Below are 19,498 nucleotides of genomic sequence, written 5' to 3'. Positions count from 1 at the left end.
CACTAGTAGAGGAGGATGACCTAGAACTGCCGCCCCCTCAATCTACAGTGCTGGGATTAGGATTGCCACACCACACCCGACCAAAAGCCTTTCTAGGGCTTCTTTTCGCGCTAGCCTTGCCTGCCTGTCAAATTCGGAAATTTCCCAGTACTGGTTAAAATTTCCTTTTGACCCGCCTTCTTCACTCACCTGATTAGATGTTTACGAGTCAAAAGGCGGGGGAGGGGTGTCACGGGTGTCGAGGTTCTATTGGCTGATGCACATGCCTGTCTGTGATGCACTGCCCCCTTTCCCAGGAACTCTCTCTTTAATGGCTACTTACGCCGTCAATCTTCAAGGCTTCTCGTTTAGGTATTGGCTTGCGGCCTCGCCAGTCCGGTCTCTCACTTGTATTAGTTGGTGACAGTCCCTCAGAAGCCCGCCTTTCTCCAGAGGATTGGCGGGTGGACGCCCACATAGCCCACCCACCACGGTAGGCGGGTGATCTTGCGATTGGCTGGAGCCCCCGCCCCGGCGAAGAGGAGGAGGCGAAGGGGGCAGGAGTTTGGTTGAGCTGCAGCTGTTTGTCTGTTCCACACAGGCTTGGGCCCGACGGGGGAGACGGAGCCCCAGGTACCGAGCTGATGGAGCCCACAAGGGCAGAGGCGGAGGTCCCGAGAGGAGCGCAGCCTGGCCTGCGGCAGAGGCGGGCCGGGCCGACGCCAGGGCTCCAGAGCCTCCTGGAGAGGGCAGAAGGGGCTGTCCCGCAGGCCTAGTGGGCGCCGAGGAGGTGATCGGCAGGGCTGGAAGCCGAGCCTCTAGTTTGGGAGGCGGCTGGGTTCTGGCTGTGGCCGCTTGGGGGCCGGGCGCGGGGACCCGGAGCCGGTGAGGACCAGGGCCGGCCTCGGGACTCTTGAGCACCGCGGTGAGGAGGGAGGAGCTGGGGTCGGAGACCAGGCAGTGAGGGAGGGGAAGCCAGCCCATTTGGCAGGAGGTGTGGAGGGGGACAGTGCTACGCCCAGCCCCGAGGGTAGCCGAGGGTGGGTCTCTAGAGACATCCACTGTCGGGGCTCTTAGCCGAGTGAGAGGCATTCTTTTCAGGGAAAGTGACTGTTGAAAGGGGAACTAGGGGTACACTGGTGTTGCCGAGAGGGATTTGGTCTCAGTGAAGTAGATGAAGAATGCATTACTGATCTAGAAGACCAAAGTAGAAGGAAGTAGAAACAGGGCCTGGTATCAGTTATGGGAACTTCTGGAATGATGGTGAGGGGAGGCTCTGTATCTTGGAAGTTCCTTACTCTTTTGTTCCTTTGGTGCTTGGGTGTGGTGATTTGAAGTTTTGGGGGTACTTCAGGAGTAGGGAATGAAGACGAAGGTAAAATTATGTTTTCCATGGCTCCTGGTAGCTCCAAGTTTGCCCCCCTCACACACACACACTTTAAGTTTATCCTGACCTCATAGCTGATCTTGACTGCACTCCTGTTTCCTTTAGGTTTGTTATTATATTCGTTGCTTTTCCTATTTCATGTACTGTGATAGAACTGAGAAAATTTGGGAGTGCTTTGCTCGGTCTTTCCCACTTCATAATGTGGTCTGTGGTGACTACTCTTAACTTTTACCTAGAATTGAGGAACTCTGTCATCTGCATGAAAAGGGGCAAAGCAGTCCCCAGCCATTAAAAAACAAAAGCAAACAAACAAAAAAAATGGACCATGTTTTTTGAAACTTCTGTGAGACTTGCACTTGGGCATTTCCTAGACAGTTAATGGAGGTCTCCACGCCAGGAACTGTGAGGATATCCCTGAAGGGATTTGGTGAAGAGTTGAGAAGTTGGCTACCAAATCCATCCTTTCTTATTTGTTCACTTATTCAGGAGGTTTTTTTTTTGTGTGAGATTAGCTATTTAGGTCAAACCCTGAGGTATTTAGAAAGATGGATTATAGAGAATGAAGATGTCTTTAAATTTTAGTGTGTGTGTGCATGCACACACGCGCTAGTGTGCACCTGTATACCTGTGTGAGCCACAATGCATGTGTGGATATCAGAGAACAACTTGTAGGTGTTCAGTACTAAAGCTTGGCAGCCTAGAAGATGGATTGATTAATGCCAGACAAATGGGAATCCTCTCCTCCCATATGTATATATGTGTGTGTTTATACACATACATACATATTATATATATATATACACACACACACACACACACACACACACATATACACATAGAGGGAGGGGTTTCCTGGCTGTCCTGGAACTTGCTCTGTAGACCAGGCTGGCCTCGAACTCAGAAATCCACCTGCCTCTTCCTTTATATACTAAGGCTATTTATCACTACATTTATTTTTTTTTCTTCTTACCACATAGTGTATGCATATTTACCACATGCATGTGGGACCCCTCAGAGGTCAGAAAAGATATTCGGTCCCCTGGAACTGGAGTTAAGGACAATTATGAGCTGTCCATGTGTGTGCTGGAAACTGTGAACACATATCTCTCGCAAGAGCACTAAGCCATCTCGATCGATAACTTGTGCCACTGTATTTCTTAATTACCAAATACACACGTACATAGATATTAAAGTGTTTAAGCTGTACAGAAATATATAAAATCTGAGTCCTTCTACGCTTCGCTTATTTCATTTAGGACAGAGGTATTAAATACGACTGTAAACAAGAGGAAAGAATGTATATACGACTATATACTGTGGAAAGAATGAATGAGACCATCATTGAGTGGACAGATGAAAAAACCCAAGCAAAGACAAGTTTTCTCATGTGCTTCTATATGCCGTTCTCATTCTGCCCACGGTATTCTCTTGGATGACACTCTGTTATTACGTCCCTTTGGCAGTTCATTTTGTCTTCTGTCAAATTCAGACAAACATAGAGCTGTCCTTTGAGTTATCACTTGCCTTCTTCAGTATATACTCACACAGTCGGGCACTGGGTAGCCTAGAAACTGCCCAAATGCATGAACAAAACTTTTTTTTTTTTTTTTAAAGATTTACTTAGTTTTATTTATATGAGTACACTGCAGCTGTCTTCAGACACACCAGAAGAGGGCATCAGATGCTGTTACAGATGGTTGTGAGCCACCATGTGGTTGCTGGGAATTGAACTCAGGACCTCTGGAAGAGCAGTCAGTGCTCTTAACCACTGAGCCATCTCTCCAGCCCCCTGAACAAAACTTTTTATCGGCAAGAAAAAAACATTAAGGGAAATAGTTTTGTTTAGGATAGTTGTTGGCATCTCTACTAGAGTAGAGAATCAGAAACTCCATCTTTGTTCAAAATTTCACAGAACTTGGCTGTCTCTTCCTTATCTCAGGGAGGTGGTGACCTTTCCAGAAGGTATAAACCTGGCTTGGTATAGTGACCCAAGAAATTCCCATATTTCTCTGAATTTTAACAACTTTTTTGACTCTTTGAAGCCCTCTGATATGCTCATTACACAGTGTCCAGCAAAAACCTCAGTTCAAACCACCTCCCCACCTCCAGCCTTTCTCACCTACATAGCCAGTCCTGGAGAAAACTACTGGGATGTGTGTATGTGTGTTCACCCTCTGTAATCTCTGCCATCTTTAAACCTTGATCATATCCTGTCCTATGTCTCTTTGTGAGTTTTCTTTTTGTATTTTATTTGTTTTTGTTTTGCTTTTCCTATCTTATCCTTAAAATCTTCTTTCAAGAAAGGGTCATGATGGTACTTGCCTTTGATTCCAGCATTCAGGAGGCTGAAGCAGCAGAGTTCAAGGCCAGGCAAGGCTACATAGCAGACACTATCCTAAACTGCCCAAAAGATTTTTTTTTAAATCTAGGGTCTAGGATTGTAGCCTAGTGGTAGAATATATGATTAGCATTTACCAAATCCTAAGCACAAAGAGAATGAAAACAGAGGTTGTATTTGGAATTGCTAAAATTTAAGACATAAATTATTCATAGTGACTTAAAATATTATTTCCCAAATTTACCGAAGGCTTCTGCATATTTAGAGAGCTAAAGAGACTTAGAAATGTCCAATTTCAAACATAGGCCTGGAGTTACAATAGTGTACTGGGAGAAGAGGGCTTTCTTATTGCCCTTAAAAATCATACCCTGGGCCGGGCAGTGGTGGCACACGCCTTTAATCCCAGCACTTGGAAGGCAGAGGCAGGTGGATTTCTGAGTTCGAGGCCAGCCTGGTCTACAGAGTGAGTTCCAGGACAGCCAGGGCTATACAGAGAAACCCTGTCTCAAAAAACAAACAAAAAAACAAATCATACCCTGTATCTTCTCTTTGCTTTAGTTAAGAATTATTCCTTTGTGGTTTGCTTGTCTGTGTGTGTTAATATATTTGGGAGCCACAGATAGAGCAGGAGAAGCAACAGATACCTACTTCCTAACCCTGAGACATTTCAAGTGGGAAGGGGGTCAGTGGCACAGCTTGCCTAGCATGTGTGAAGCCAAATGTAATTGAAGTGTGAAACAGTGAACTTCAAGTAAGGAAATGTAATGGCCTCTGAGAGGAAGGGTGCCACAAAACTATGCAGAATATACTCTTACTTCCCAAGAAAGTTTCAGGAAAGACTTAGTCATTCACTGAACAGTAACTGAATTGGTAAAAGAGTCACCCAGGTGAGGAAAGTACAGGTTTCTGGGCTAGAGTGTAACTTTCTTTTAGGAGTTGTGGATACCTGGCTGTCTGGTGGTGTGACCTTTATTTCTAAACTTGTTTCTCAAGGCCAGAGATAATGACCTAAAGCTTTTTTAAAAACTGCTTGCCAGGTGTGGTGGTGCACGCCTTTACTTCCAGCCCTCAGGAGGCAGTCCAATCTCTGAATTTGAGACCAGCCTGATATACAAAGAGAATTCCAGGACAGCCAGGGCTATTACACAGAGAAGCCCTGTCTCAGAAAACAGACAAACAAACAAAAACCTGCTTAACATTACCTAAAACCTCAAAGAGGTTTGTTTTTAGGCACTAGGAGTTGGCTCAGTGGTACAGAGACACTGTGTGATTAGGCCTTGTGAGACATACTAACGGGTGACAGGAAGAGCAATTGGCTCATGTGAATTACAACAGTAACGTGTGGGTGGGGTCCCTCCATCGGAAGAGAGCTATTCTAAAACCTGCCAAGAGCTCCCTAAACTGATCTGAGGTCTATCCAGGGAGGAGTAGGTTGGGAAGGATTTCAGGAACACTACATGAACAACTACTTCTTCTCTGAAGGTTTCTAATTACATACGTTTTTTAAAATCCCACTTTTTGAGAAGATTTAGCAGAGTAAATGGATATAACTCAGTGTGGTAAATACATGGTAAAATACCATGTTGCTGGGCTGGAGAGAGTGCTCTACAGGTAAAGAAAGGTATTTGAACGCTTGAAGAGTGTTTGAGTCCCAGAACCCACACTGTGGAAGGAGAAAGCCAACTCCCAGAGGCTGTCCTCTGATCTCCCCACGTATGTGCACATGTACACAGAAAACAAATGGTTTTAGTTTTTTTATGTTTTGTTTTGCTTTGCTTTGTTGACACAGGATTTGTCTGTATCCCTGGCTGTCCTGGAACTCACCCATCTCTCTGGCCCTTCAGTCTCGGTCTTAATTAGCATTTTGGAGGAGTCTAGAGCAATGATGAATTTAACAATAGTAAGATAATTATGTAGTTTCACAGATGACATTTATACTCAACCCTATAAGTTTGGGATTTTCTAGGCAGACAAATTAAGGAAGGCGTTCTAATCTTTCCCAAGTCAATAATAGGGAGTTAGCACTGCCATGCTGATAAGTGATAAGCATGCTTTTTACATTTTGGAGAAGCGAGGGGAGGGAGCGGGGAGGAGGTGGCACTCTTAGGCCAGTGACTCACTGGATAATATTGAATCAACACTTAAAGAGCTGAGCTAAGTAGTGCAACTCTCAGTTCAGGATTTCAGTGATTTGGGTCTAAACCAAGTTGGAAAGGAAATAAAGGTATCTGTTGGCTTCTGCTCCATCTTCCTTTAGTAACTCCAAAATTCACCAAGTCCTACAAATTGCCACTGTTTCTCTTTTGCCAACTATCTAGTCAGGGCGTATTTAAGGCCTGCTACAGAGGAGTGTTGGTAGTCCTGTCAGCACAGTATGAGAATAAATCCTAGGAAGGCCTGCTTTCCTAAGTTTTTCAGTTAGGAAAGTTCCCAGTTCCAAAGCAAGCACTGAAGCTGAGCTGAGACAGAAACTCTGTCTGCTGCAAATTCATATTTGTATTTTGGTACCCTCACCAAAGTTAAGCATTCCTGATTCTTTGAGAAGTATAGTGGAAGGGCTGGGGGCTATCTCAGTGGGAAATATGCTTTTGAAGACCTGATTTTGATCCCTAAAACCCATGTGTGTTGGGGGGGTGGGAACCTGGCACATACTTGTAATCCCAGGTCTGGAGAGGTGTAGAGATAAACAGGTTACTGAGGCTCACTGGCCATCCTTCCAACCTAGCATAACTGGTAAGCCACAGAGACCCTGTTTCAAAAAATCAAATGGACAGTGCTGGAGAAACATCTCAGGATCCTCTGGTCATCATAAGCATGTTTGCACACAAGTACAGTAAGATCCTGTGTGTTGATGCCTTTAATCCCAGCATTCAGGAGGTAGAGGCAGACAGGTCTGAGTTGAAACCAGCCTGGTCTATAATAAGATTTCCAGGCCAGCCAAGGCTGCATAGAGAAACCTTATCTTCAGTAACAACAAAGTACAGTAGAGCTGGGTGTGGTGGCTTACATCTATAATCCCAGCATCTGAGCAAGCGGATCACCACAAGTATAAGACTATCTTGTCCCCAAAAATGTTTAAAACAAAGTACAGTGGAGAGAGGCCAAGTGAGGTGATGCATGTCTGTAATCCCAGTACATAGAAGGCAAAAGCAAATGGAATTTGAGTTGAAGACCAACCTATGATACACAGCCACAGCCAAAAAAAAAAGGAAAGCAAGCATGGTGATTTGATGTAAAAGGGGCAGAAATATTGTTCAGCTGGCTATACTTAATGCCTGACAAGTTAACTAATTTTATGAGCCTCAGTTTTCTCACCTATAAGGTGGAAATGGAGAATTTGTGGATTGGCTCTTAGCTGACTGACTGACTTTACAGGGCTGATATTTCAGACTGGGCAGAGTGTGGTGGCCGTGTACTGGGAACTCTGTTTACTGACAGATGATAGACCTCTAGAAGTTTTACATAGACTTAGCAAGTTATGGGGGCCTGAGGAATGCAATCTTCCTCCAGTTGGGACTGACAGACTAACAAAACTTTCCTGGTGTTTGGACTTTGCAGTCTTGTTTAGAGAACATCCTCCTGTGCTCCTGCCCAGCGAGCTGACCTATGGACAGACCTCAGTCCTCCCAAGTTAGCAGATGTTTCCTAAGCCGCTCCTTTCTGTGAGGCTGCCCTTTCTTTTTGGTCTTGCAGTGTAACCTTGGCTGGGCAATAACTCAGTAGACCAGATTGACTGTCAATTTTTATGTTTTCAGACAAGGTCTCACTATGTAGCCTTTGCTGGCCCTGGCCTCTCAGATATCCTCACTAGTGCTAGACTTAAAGGTGGGTGCCTTCACGCCTTGCCTTTTTAAATGTGTGATGACACTCCTGCTCTGCCTCCTGAGTGTTGAGATTATAGATAGGCATCACCACACTCAGCTTTGTTTGTTTAGATAGGTTCTCACTCACCAAGTCGGCCTTGAACTCTCAGCCATCTCAGCTGCAGGTCCGAAGTGCTAGCTGCAGGTTCTAAGTGCTAGGATTATCTGCTTGGCCCAGTAGGCCCTACTCAGCTGCTCTTTAGGAAGTGAAATCTTTTGGCCTCAAGTTTGAAGGTGGTGATGATGACACCTGCTGCTGTGTTTTGGTTTGCTTCACTGCCTCTGAGACCTTGAGAGCCTGTTACGAGGTTCTAGCAGGCAGCATGTACCCTTGATTGAAGAAGAGTCCTCTCTCCAGGAAGGCTGTTTGTTCTTCAGAAGGGATAAACCTTTAACGGTGTAGAAGGAAGGTGACACCCAGCTAACCAGCCACGACCAAATCAGCCCTCAAGGTTACAGCCAGATCACTGTTACTTTTTTTTTTTTAAAGTGGATCATTTGCCCATTTGTCAACTCTTAGTTCAAAAAAAAAAAAAAAAATCAGCCGAGAATGCTATTGAAGGCCTATGTCAGCACTTAGGAGCTTGAGGTAGGGCAGCTTGGGCTACGGCTACGTTGCTCTATAGTTTTAGTAGCACTAAGCATCTAAACGTGCTTCAGTAGAACTAATGGCTGTAAACTGGCCAGAGGCAGCTTCGTTCCACCCCTCTGATTTCAAAATCATTATTGCTATACAGCCCACAGTTTGAGGAAGACTGCACAGTTGGTTAAGAAGCAAATTAATTCTGTTTTGCAGTTTTAATTTTCAGATTTCTTGGACAATTGTGTATGACGTATGTCGATATGGATAGATGTACACACATATACATGTAGGAGCCAGACTAGTTTGGAACTTGCTGTGTAGACCAGCCTGGTCTCAAACTCAAAAAGTCACCTGTGTCTGCCTCCTAAATGTTCAAGGTCACACCCCGCCAGAGTGTGAGTCTTTAGAGCAGTAGTGGGAAGACAGCAAGATGGCTTAACAGGTAAAGATAGTTTTGTCAGGGCCAGGCAACCTGAGTTCAATCCCTGGAACCCATGTAGTGGGAGGAGAGAACAAACTCATGCGAATTGTCTTCTGACCTACACACACACACACACACAAACACACACAAACTTAATGACACTGTAAGTCAGGACTGTGGGTGTAGAGTGCACAGGGCACAGTCATCTGTGAGTCCCATGATTACTTTGCTTCAATCCTCTGCTAATCCTTTTTACCCTCCCCTTCATTTCTATGTTTCTTTTTTCATATCTTGGGTGCTTTGCAAGAATCTAGTAATAATTAATATATGTAAATGTTAAATATAAATAGGGGATAGCATCACACGGGGCCGGGGGGAATAAAGGTATGGTGCTCCACACCTGAAATCTTATCAGATGGAGGCCAGCCTAGGCTACACATTAAGCATCAAGCCAACTATGTAGTGAGATCCTATCTAAGAAAACTAAGGGCTGAGCATATAGTTCAGTAGTAAAATACTTGCCTGCCTAGCTTGTGAAAATCCTCAGAACCATTCAGTCAGTCAGTCAGTCAGTCAGTAAGAGGAGGAGGAGAAAACACCAGTTGCATACTAATGTACCTGTGGTTGGACAGGCCAGCTAAAATTTGCTGTGATTCAGAGGAAAATTTAGAAGACCTGGTGAGATTAAAGACTCCTTTTCGGTCTCCATTCTTTATGGCGGATGCAGTTCTTTGTGAGTGTAGGTAATTGGGGGGAGTAGACAGGGTGGGCCTTAAGCTAACAATGGACCCTCCTGCCTCAGCCTCCTGAATGCTGGGGGTGCAGATACACATCACCACACTTGCCCAGGGGCAGTTCTTATTTTGCTGTGTATCACCCTTACTGAAGGTCAGCTGTATAGGGCCTTATCAGAAGTGCGAGTAACCTTTCAATGTTGTATAGTTAATTACCAGAGCCAAGTTGTAGAAACAAGGAAATGAGATTCTGTTATTGTTCTAAAAAGTGATTGTGCACACCTGTAACCACAGCACCCAGAGGAAGAGGTAGGGAGATCACAGGAATTTCAAGGCTAGCCTGGTCTACATGGTGAGTTCCAGGCCAGCCACTGCTATGCGATGAGATGCTGTCTCAGAAAACCAGAATAGCCGGGCAGTGGTGGCGCACGCCTTTAATCCCAGCATTTAGGAGGCAGAGACAGGTGGATTTCTGAGTTCGAGGCCAGCCTGGTCTACAGAGTGAGTTCCAGGACAGCCAGGGCTGCACAGAGAAACCCTGTCTCGAAAAACCAAACCAAAAAAAAAAAAAAAAAAAAAAAAAAAAAAAAAACAGAATAAACTTGTCATAAGGTACATGTGGGCCTGCAGTTCTAGCACTTCAGTGGGAGTGGGTGAAGGCAGAAGGGTCAGGAGTTCAAGTCACTCTGAGCTATCTAGACCCTGTTAAAGAAACCTTATTGAGTTTGGTGGTTCTTGCCTCTAATCCTAGCACTTGGGAGGCTGAGGCAGGAAAATTGTCATGGGTTTAAAGCCAACTTGGACTATATACCAAAGTTTTTATACCATCTCATAAAACAAACAAAAAATGTTTTGTTTTTTTTAAAAAAATGCAGTTTCTATGGAACTGTGTCTAATATCATCTATCTTTTTCCTTACAGGACTGTTGAGGCCTGGAAGTCCCTCCCCTTCCCCTCCCCCCTCTGCCGCTTTGTGGCATCCCCTCCCTCTACCTTCTCCTACTTTGATAACCTGGCTATGACTAGCAGAAGTACAGCCAGGCCCAATGGGCAGCCCCAAGCCAGCAAAATATGCCAGTTCAAATTGGTCCTGCTGGGAGAATCTGCGGTGGGGAAGTCTAGCCTGGTGTTACGCTTTGTCAAAGGGCAGTTCCACGAATACCAGGAAAGTACCATTGGAGGTGAGTGCTTCGTAGGAAGGTTCGGCAGTTAGCAGGGTTTGAGAGGAACATCTGGTACTTGGTTTTAGACCTGACTCTCAGGATGGGTTTTTAATCGAAGAAATGGAAAATGCAGGAAGATTAGGCATTTGAGGCCATTCTTAAGAATATAGAGTTTGAGGCCAGCATGGCCTGTGTGAGGCCCCTGTCACAATTAAAAGCAATCCCAACACTCTGGAAGCAGGGGGAGGCAGGTCCCTGTATGTTTGAGACCAGCCTGGTCTACAGAATGAATTCTAGGATAGCCAGGGCAACAGAGAAAACTCTGTTTAGAAAAAAAAAAAAAAAAAAAAAAAAACAGGAAAAAAAAAAAGAAGAAAAGGAAATTAGAGCAGGGTAAGTGGTTCTTTCCTGAACATGGGAACACTCTGGGCGCTAAGGCAGGGGGACTGCTTCAAGTTCTGGGTCAGCCCAAGGCTGACACTCAGGGACTAGAGTGTTGACCGAGAAGTTAAAAACAGGTACTGGTCTTATAGGGACACACACTCCCAAGTTTGGTTCTGAGCAAATCTCAGGTGTCTCACAACTACCTGTAACTCCAGCTCAGGGGATCTGACACCTTTAACCTTACTTGTACTACCCACACAATACTTGTAATTTAAAGAAAAATAATATAAACATTTTTAAAACAAGTATATACATAATTAAAAATAAATTTTATAAACAAAATGTTCAGGCCCATTGATACAGGCCTATAATCTTAGATATTTGGTAGTTTGAAGGCATCAGGATCCAGGTTCAAAGCTTATGTGTGCTGCAGAGTGAGTTCCAGATCAGTCTCCATTACAAACCAGATCCTGACTAAACAAAAAAGAACTAGGAATATAGCTCCGTGGGTAGAGTACTTGTTTAGTATGTAAAAGGCTTCATGTTCAAGTCACATCTATTCCACCAAAATTTTGTTGTTTTGAAGCAGTGATTCATAATCAAATATGTAATCAGATGAATCTCTTGATAATCCCACACCCACCCTTAGTATGGAGCTGCTCTTAAGTAAGTACCACTCACTTAATAACCTTGCTTAAGTCTATGTTAGAACCCTTCTAAAAAAAAAATTCCACTTTTTTCCCCTGAAATAGATTTTCTCTGTGTAGCCTTGGCTGTCCTAGAATTCACTGTGTAGGCCAAGCTGGCCTTCAACTCACAGAGATCAGCCTGCATCTGCCTCCTGGAGTGCTGGGTTAAAGGTTTGTGCCACCACTGCTACCCAGCATACACCACCACTTTTACTTAATAACTTGCTTAAGTCTGTATTAGAACTCTCTTAAATTTTCCTGGGGATACTGAGAGATGGCTCAGTGGTTAGGGGAGCTTGCTGTTCTTTTAGAGGACCTGAATTCCTAGTGTGGACATAAGGTGGGCCGCTCACAACTACCTGTAATCCCAGAAGACGAACCAGGGGATCTCTCACCTCTTCTGACCTAGTGTGCACATAAGGTGGGCAGCTCACAACTACCTATAATCCCAGAAGACGAACCAGGGGATCTCTCACCTCTTCTGACTCTGTAGGTGTCTATCTGCATTCACATGCATATACCCATACCTAGGCACACAAATAAAATATGGGTCAACAAGATGGCTTAGAAGTAAAAGTGCAAAAAAAAAAAAAAAAAAAAGAAGAAGAAGAAGTAAAAGTGCTTGCTATGCTAACCTGAAGACATGAGTTTGGTCCCTAGACTCCAAATAAAGGTGGAAGGAGAGAACCAATTCCACAGAGTTGTTCTCTGACCTCCACATGTGCACCTTGGAAGTGTGTTTTTCTAGTACCTGACATCAGGCTTTAAAATCCTGTGGGGTTGGTTTGTTTGAGATGGAGCCCAGACTGGAATAGCAAAAGTGGCCTTGTCTTCCAGATCCTCTTCCCACCGTCTCCCAAGTGCTAGAAGTACAGGTGTGCTGGGCCCTGAAAATCTCATTTTTAAAAGTTAATGGTTTTATTACTTAACTTTTTATATATAATTTATATTTTTATGTGTTTTGACTGTGTGAGGGTGTTGGATCCCCTAGAACTGGAGTTACAGACAGTTGTAAGCTGCCATGGGGATGTTGGGAATTGAGCCCAGGTCTTATGGTAGAGCAGCCAGTGCTCTTAATCTCTGTGCCGTCTCTCCAGCCCCTATTCAACTTTTTAAAAAAGATTGATTTCGAGTGTGTGTATTTTGCCTGCACGTGTGTATGTGTACCATATGTGTGCCTGGTGCTTACAGAGGGCATCAGACCCCTGGATTTGGATTGATGGATGGTTGTGAACCACTATGTTGGTATTGGCAAATGAAACTTGGTCCTTTGTAAGAATCAGTGCTCTTAACCACTGAGCCATCTCTCCAGAGATCTACCTGCCTTTACCTCCTTAGTGTTGGGATTAAAGACAGACACCACCATGCCTGGCTTCTTGTAATTCTTTTGTTTGTCTGTTTGAATGTTTTTTATGGTTATAGATTTATTATTTTGTATATATGAATATTTTGCATGTTTGTATATTTGTGTGTTGTGTGTGTCTGGTGCTTACTAGATTAGAAGAGGGTATTGGATCCCCTGTAAGATGAATTACATGAGCCACTGTATAGGTGCTTGGAATCAAACTCTGCCAAAATAACAAGTGCTCTTGCCTGCTGAGCCAACTCTCCACCCTCCTCCTCTTACTTCTTGACGTGACTTATGTTTGATACTTACTGCCTCATTCTTTCTTTTTTGCTTTGTTTTTTTTTAGGACAGGGTTTCTTTATGTAGCCCTGGCTATCCTGGAACTCACTATGTAGACCAGGCTACCCTCAAACTTAAGAGATCCACCTACCTCCGCCTCCCAAGTGCTGGGATTAAAGGAGTGTGCCATCACCACTCAGCTCTGAGACTCTTAAGTGAATAAATGAAAAAAATAAATCCAAGGTCATTTGGCCCAGGCTGGCTTCAAACTTGCTAAATAGCCAAGCATGACCTTGAACTCTTGAGCCTCCTGCCTGTACTCAAAAATATTGAGAGGCCACCTTGATCCTGTTTCAATAGTTACATGTACAGAGAACATTAAACTTGTAGCTGGTGGGCCTTGGTGGCAACTGGTCTTAGGATGTGCAGAGGTAACGTGGAGGGGAGTGGGATCTTCCCATCCATTGTCCCACTTACAACTTGTTCATTTTCTCCTTCATAGCGGCCTTCCTCACCCAATCCGTGTGTCTAGATGACACAACAGTCAAGTTTGAGATCTGGGACACTGCTGGGCAGGAGCGATACCACAGTTTAGCCCCCATGTACTACAGAGGTGCCCAGGCTGCCATCGTGGTCTATGATATTACTAATCAGGTAAGTGGGCTAAGAAAATTGTTCATTGAGCTTCATAGAAATTAAATTAGGTGGGGAGAGGAAACAGGTTCTTAAATAGTAAGGTAAAAGTACCAACTATGCTTCTAAGCACTAAGCCAGAGGATGCAGATTGTCAGAGACCTATGATTTCAGAGGGCAGGGCACCTGGAAGAGGAGAGCTGTGAGCCTGAGAAGGTGGTGATTGTGATTAGCACTCATTCTAGCCTGTTCTCTCTTTCATGTTTTCCCAGGAAACGTTTGCCCGGGCAAAGACATGGGTAAAGGAACTACAGCGGCAAGCCAGCCCTAGCATTGTTATTGCCTTGGCGGGGAACAAAGCTGACCTTGCCAACAAGCGTATGGTGGAGTATGAAGTAAGACGGCCTACAGAATCCCTTCCTAGCATGCGTGGTCTGTATGTGGGACCTCTTTATTCCAAACAGTCTCCTGAAATTTTCACATGTGGCTTTCATTGTTTAATTCCCTAGTTGTATACCAGATTAAATATAGCAACAGTGTGACCAAACAGCAACCAACAAATTTTAGAGAAATCAGAAGAAAATTCCAGATCAGAGCGATAGGGAAATACCGGTTGTAAGGTACCAGGGTGGAAACAGAAAGCAGGAAATAGTTAAATTTGAGGTAAGGAACTATTGATATGCCATAACCCAAAGGTTCCTATCAGTTTACCCTGCCCCACAGTTAAGATTCCGTACCCTGGGGAAGTGGTTCCAGTTGTAAAGTACTTGTGTGGCAAGTGTGAAGACCTGGGATTCCCGAACTCACATTAAAAAGGCATAAGCCTGGGGGCCTGAGTTCAGTCCTTGGAATCCACATAAAGATGGAAGGAGAGACCTAACCTCATCATTGACTCTGACCTCCATCATATACCATGGCTTTCAGGCCTGTATGTACAAGCATACACACACATACACATGTACATATATACAAACAATTGTCTGTACAAACAATTGTCTGACCCTACCTGCCCTTGAGAGTTGGAAGTGAGGTGTCGTGGAACCAAGGGCACAGACTGAGCAGTAGCAAGCTTATCTGAACTGCTGCAGGCTTCTTTAATACCCTCCACCTGTGCCCCATTGGTCCCAAAAACAGCAGTTCCCGATTGGCTGACATTGTCTACATCAGTAATCCTTGGTCTCTCAGACAGTCCTCAATTAGGTCCTCCTGCAGGAGATGCCTTTGTGGCTGCATGGCCCCCAGTGTTTAAACAAAGGCAGCTGCGCCATTCCTCCTACAAACAGTAAATTGAAAAGAAAAAATGAGATGAATCACAATTAAGGAAGATACCCAAAGTCAACCTCTGACCTATTCCTGCATACATTCGAGCAAATCTGAATATATGTATACATAGAGATTCCTGACATCTCTGTTGAATTTAGACAAGACATGGGTTTATCTTGAGGGGAATCATTACTATATTATGGGTCCAGAGCCATATATAAAATATCTATTATATAAAAGGGCATTACGAGGAGAGAACATAAAATATTCCTTCACTCTAGAGCAGTACATGGGAATATAAAGACAATGCTATTTCGTCCCTTTTAGGAGGCTCAGGCGTATGCAGATGACAACAGCTTATTATTTATGGAGACTTCAGCTAAGACTGCGATGAACGTGAATGATCTCTTTCTGGCAATAGGTAAGGTCAGAACAGTCTGAAGTCTTCTGTCTCTACTTGTAGGTAAAGCTGTCATTAAACCAAAACCAAAGATAGGTGGTTTTATGAATGACTGTAGGTGTGGGGCTGGAGATGGAGCACAGCTGTAGAATACTTGCATAGGAGATGGAAGGCCCAGCACTGCCAAGAAGCAAAACAAGAAAAACTTAAGCCTAAAGTTAGACATGGTACTACATGCTTATCATCCAGCACTTGGGAGGCCTACACAGGAGGAGTACACAAGTCTAAAACTAATTGCACTACATACTAAGTACAAGGCCAGTGGTTCTCAACCTTCCTAACACCATGACCCTTTAATACGATGGCTCCAAACCTTAAAATTATGTTGTTGTAACTTGGGTGGCAGAGGCCAATGGATCTCTTGTGAGTTCGAGGCCAGCTGGGTCAATGTAATGAATTTCTAGACAGATAGAGAGACCTTGTCTTAGGAAAAAAGAAAGGACAAAAAATACAGCCAGGGCTAGCTATGTATTGAAACCTGTCTCAAAACAAAACAAGGCAAAATAAAAAAACAAACCCTTCACTCTGGCACGGTAATGCATACACAAAATCTCACCAGTCAGGGCAGTGGGCTAACGCAGAAAGATTGCTGCATAAGCAATTTGGCAAGATTCAGTGAAGCACACCTGTGATCACAACACTTGGGGAAATGGAGATAGAGGATCAAGGTCATCTTTGGCTATTTAGCAAATTTGAGGCCAACCTGGGCTACATAAGACTTGGCTTCAATAGACAACAAAAGTGGGCTGGAAAGATGGCTCAGTGATTAAGAGTACATACTGCTCTTGAAGAGGACCCACTTTTGTTTCCAAATACCCACATCAGGTGGTTCACAACTACCTGCAACTCCAGCTCCAAGAGGTATGACACCTCTGACCTCTGAGGGCACCTGCATCCCTGTGCACCTGCCCACTTAGACACACATACATACAGTTAAAAACAGAATAAAAAAGAAACCAAAAATTAAAGTGTCATAGTGGTATATAGCTGCAATCCTGCCATTTGGGAGGCTGAGACCAGAGGATCAAGAGTTTGAAGCTGCCGGGCAGTGGTGGTGTATGCCTTTAATCCCAGCACTTGGGAGGCAGAGGCAGGCAGATTTCAGAGTTCAAGGCCAGTCTGGTCTACAGAGTGAGTTCCAGGACAGCCAGGGCTACACAAAGAAACCCTGTCTCAAAAAACCAAAAACCAAAACCAAAAAAAAAAAAAAAAAGAGTTTTAAGCTAATCTGGACTACAGAGTGAAACCAAAGTCAGGGGTTTAACAGTGTGTTCAGTCCCTAGCACCATCAGACAGGAAAATCTTGAATGTAGAAACAGCCTCACTTGCTTTGTAACTTCCATTCTTTGGTGGCAGCTTTAGCTCCCTGTGTTCAGTGAGGTTTTCAAAAACTTGTGCCCTCTTCAAATCATTATTGTAATCTTTCTTATCCCTCTCAATATCAATAGTCTTCTTGTTTGGTGTGGGAAGTGTATATGAGTAAAATCTACCATGCTTTGTTCTGTTTTATCTTTAGCAAAGAAGTTGCCAAAAAGTGAACCCCAGAATCTGGGGGGTGCAGCAGGCCGAAGTCGGGGCGTGGATCTTCATGAGCAGTCTCAGCAGAACAAGAGCCAGTGTTGTAGCAACTGAGGGGATGGCTAGCAGCAAATACGTATGGAGTTAGCACGAGAGCTAAGAAATAACCTCCATCCCCACCCCTCAGCACACAGCCCCTACGGTAACAGCACACTGAGCCCTGGCTCCCAAGGGCTGCCTCCTGACAGCTCTGTCATGGCACTTTTTAATGCTTCAGCAACCAACACCAGGCAGCTGTTGCCACTACTATGCCCTACTCTGGGGTTTGGGGTCAAATCTCCCCAGGACCTTCCTTCCAAAACAAACTTTCTTCACTTCGTGTTCTAGGTGCAAGACAGTGACCTCTTCATTGCCTCCCCCCCCTCCCCCCATTTTCCCGATATTTCAGAGAAGATGTTTGTCTCCTGCCTCCCTCTCCACCTCTCATCATCACTCCCTCTTCTTGATCCTGTTTCCTCCTCTTTACAAGTTGATGAAGGGTGATCCCAGGAACTGAGAAGGGAGGAATATACTTTTAGTTACATTAAAGACCTTGCAGGGAGAGTAAGGCTCAGAGCAGGAGGGAGTAAGGAAACATTTCTTTTTCATTTTATTTATCTGGTAAGAGTTTCTTGTCTATGAAACACTGCGGCACCAATGAGTTGGACTTGTGGAGGGTGTTCCTAGGTAGGAGTGAGAACAGGGAGTCAAGCTTGCAGGCACTGAATGGGAGTTTATTAGTTAATTGGACAAAAGTCGAGGTGCAGTGTCATCTGTGGCTCTGGAACTTGTCCCAAGGCTGTTTTCCCTTTTGTCTCCATCCACGAACCCCACTCGAGTGTGGGGAGAGTGCTCCAAAGAATCTTCACTGGTTGCCTGCACCTTTAGCTCTGCTGTGATCTAATTGGAGGAGGTACTAGTTTCTGATACCATCCTCTGAGGCCTATGTATACATAGGCCTTTCCCCTACCCTGGCCTTGAGATGGCCTTAACCCCAGACACCATGCCCCTGCAGTTTGCACTTTAATTGATGGTAGTTCAGTCCAGATAAATGTTTTTTTTTTGGGGGGGGGGGGGTTGATTGATTTACCTATCCTTCAATCTTTTTAATTAAATGGAATCTTCAATGAATAAGGTTTGGGGAGAGGCCCTACAGAAGACAGTAACAGTGGCAGCTACTCACACCCAGTCTCCACTGCTAGCTTCCTCTGACTGATTCATACCTCTGTTCTTGGGTATAGGTTTGAGTAACAGGAGTGGCCTCAGAATAGCATGGGCCATGGTAGTGGAGTAAAGAAAGGTCAGGCAAAAGGAGTGTTCTATCTTCCCAGGGTTCACATGTCTTACCATGTCTTTTCTACTTCCCTGTAAATACGTATAAGTCTTTATTCTCTGTACAGTCTGTTTTGCCTCCTGGTTCCCATTAGCCCTCTTTTCTTCTTTTGTTAATATCTTGGGTTTAGTTCCTCCTTCATCCCCCCCACTTACTCTTACTTAATCCATGTACCACTAGGGGCTCCTACCACAGAGTCCACTTGTCCAGTGACAGGGCAGCTAGAACTGAAGGTGCCTCACAACTGCCTTGTATCATCAGAGGGCTTTGGTCCTTCCTAAGTCTCTGGCCTCTCTATGTCCTACATTAGGTGTTTGAGGGTGTCTATGGGAAGCCATCAAACCAAGAGGAAACTTGATATTTTAGACAGAGTTTGGGGGAAATGTGTAGAAGAAAGGAAAGACCACAGTAACCTAGAGTTGAACCTTTCTGCCCCTTTGGCTTAGAGACTGACTTGTATTCCAGAGCAGCTGAGGAATCCATGAAGCCAAGATTCTCAAGGACCCAACTTAGGTTCTTCCACTTAGGACTCAATTCTCTTCCTTTTCCAGGGGCGGCCTTAGTTCTCATGGCCCTGAGACACATATACTTTCCTTGAACCTGTTGAACATCTGTAAAACACCCAGGCACATCCTTTTTCCAAGTAGAGACTTGAGAGAAGCACTCTAAGTCTCTTAGAAACTTAATTCCTTCTCTGCAAAAGTGAAGATGTTTTATTGCCTCGGGGCTGGGAAACCATTTCTCTGAGCTTTCCCTTCTCTCTATCTCTCCCCCCGCCCCTTAGGAACAGTATTGGCCTTATAGTTCCTGGGCCTATCTGCTGCCTTCCCTCTCCTCCTGCCAGCTCTTCTGCCTTCGTTTGAGCTCTGTTGGGTTTGAGGGGTTTTGTTCTGTCCCCACCCTCCCCTGTTACCTTTTTTCTTTTGATCAGTTTTTAGGGGGGAGGGCTCATCTTTTTTGCCTTTATATTTTTTTCCTAAGAAAGCGTTTGCCTTTCTTTCACTCTCCTAACAATCGTGGTAACAGAATGCAACTGCTGATTTATCGATGTATTTAATGTAAGTAAAAAACGAAAAAAGAAAGTG

General features: G+C 44.4%; 2 protein-coding genes across 2 annotated transcripts in view; both read left to right on the top strand.

Moving 5' to 3' along the window:
* Cdk2 (cyclin dependent kinase 2) overlaps positions 1–10,265 on the top strand; it is a 19,272-nt gene extending 9,007 nt beyond the window's left edge. The window contains exon 9 of the transcript XR_003713857.1: positions 10,226–10,265. The gene's annotated coding sequence lies outside the window, so the exon portion shown is untranslated. The remainder of the gene's footprint in view (positions 1–10,225) is intronic.
* Rab5b (RAB5B, member RAS oncogene family) lies at positions 522–19,498 on the top strand. The gene is made up of 6 exons (XM_028786720.1): positions 522–612; positions 10,226–10,485; positions 13,670–13,821; positions 14,073–14,195; positions 15,391–15,484; positions 17,040–19,498. The coding sequence occupies exons 2-6, from the start codon at positions 10,323–10,325 to the stop codon at positions 17,153–17,155; spliced, it is 648 nt and encodes a 215-aa protein (XP_028642553.1). The 5' UTR covers positions 522–612; positions 10,226–10,322; the 3' UTR covers positions 17,156–19,498.

Source organism: Grammomys surdaster, unplaced genomic scaffold (assembly GCF_004785775.1).
Source record: "Grammomys surdaster isolate TR1022 unplaced genomic scaffold, NIH_TR_1.0 125562, whole genome shotgun sequence".
NCBI classification, from domain to species: Eukaryota; Metazoa; Chordata; class Mammalia; order Rodentia; family Muridae; genus Grammomys; species Grammomys surdaster.
Note: the sequence above shows the minus strand (reverse complement) of the source record. Positions and strands in the feature narration are given on the sequence as shown.

Excerpts from the sequence above, each read along its gene's own strand:
- Rab5b (XM_028786720.1), top strand. The coding sequence starts at position 10,323 with ATGACTAGCAGAAGTACAGCCAGGCCCAATGGGCAGCCCCAAGCCAGC. Across the intron at positions 13,822-14,072 it reads TCTATGATATTACTAATCAG|GAAACGTTTGCCCGGGCAAA; the intron begins GTAAGTGGGCTA and ends ATGTTTTCCCAG. Across the intron at positions 15,485-17,039 it reads TGATCTCTTTCTGGCAATAG|CAAAGAAGTTGCCAAAAAGT; the intron begins GTAAGGTCAGAA and ends TTTTATCTTTAG.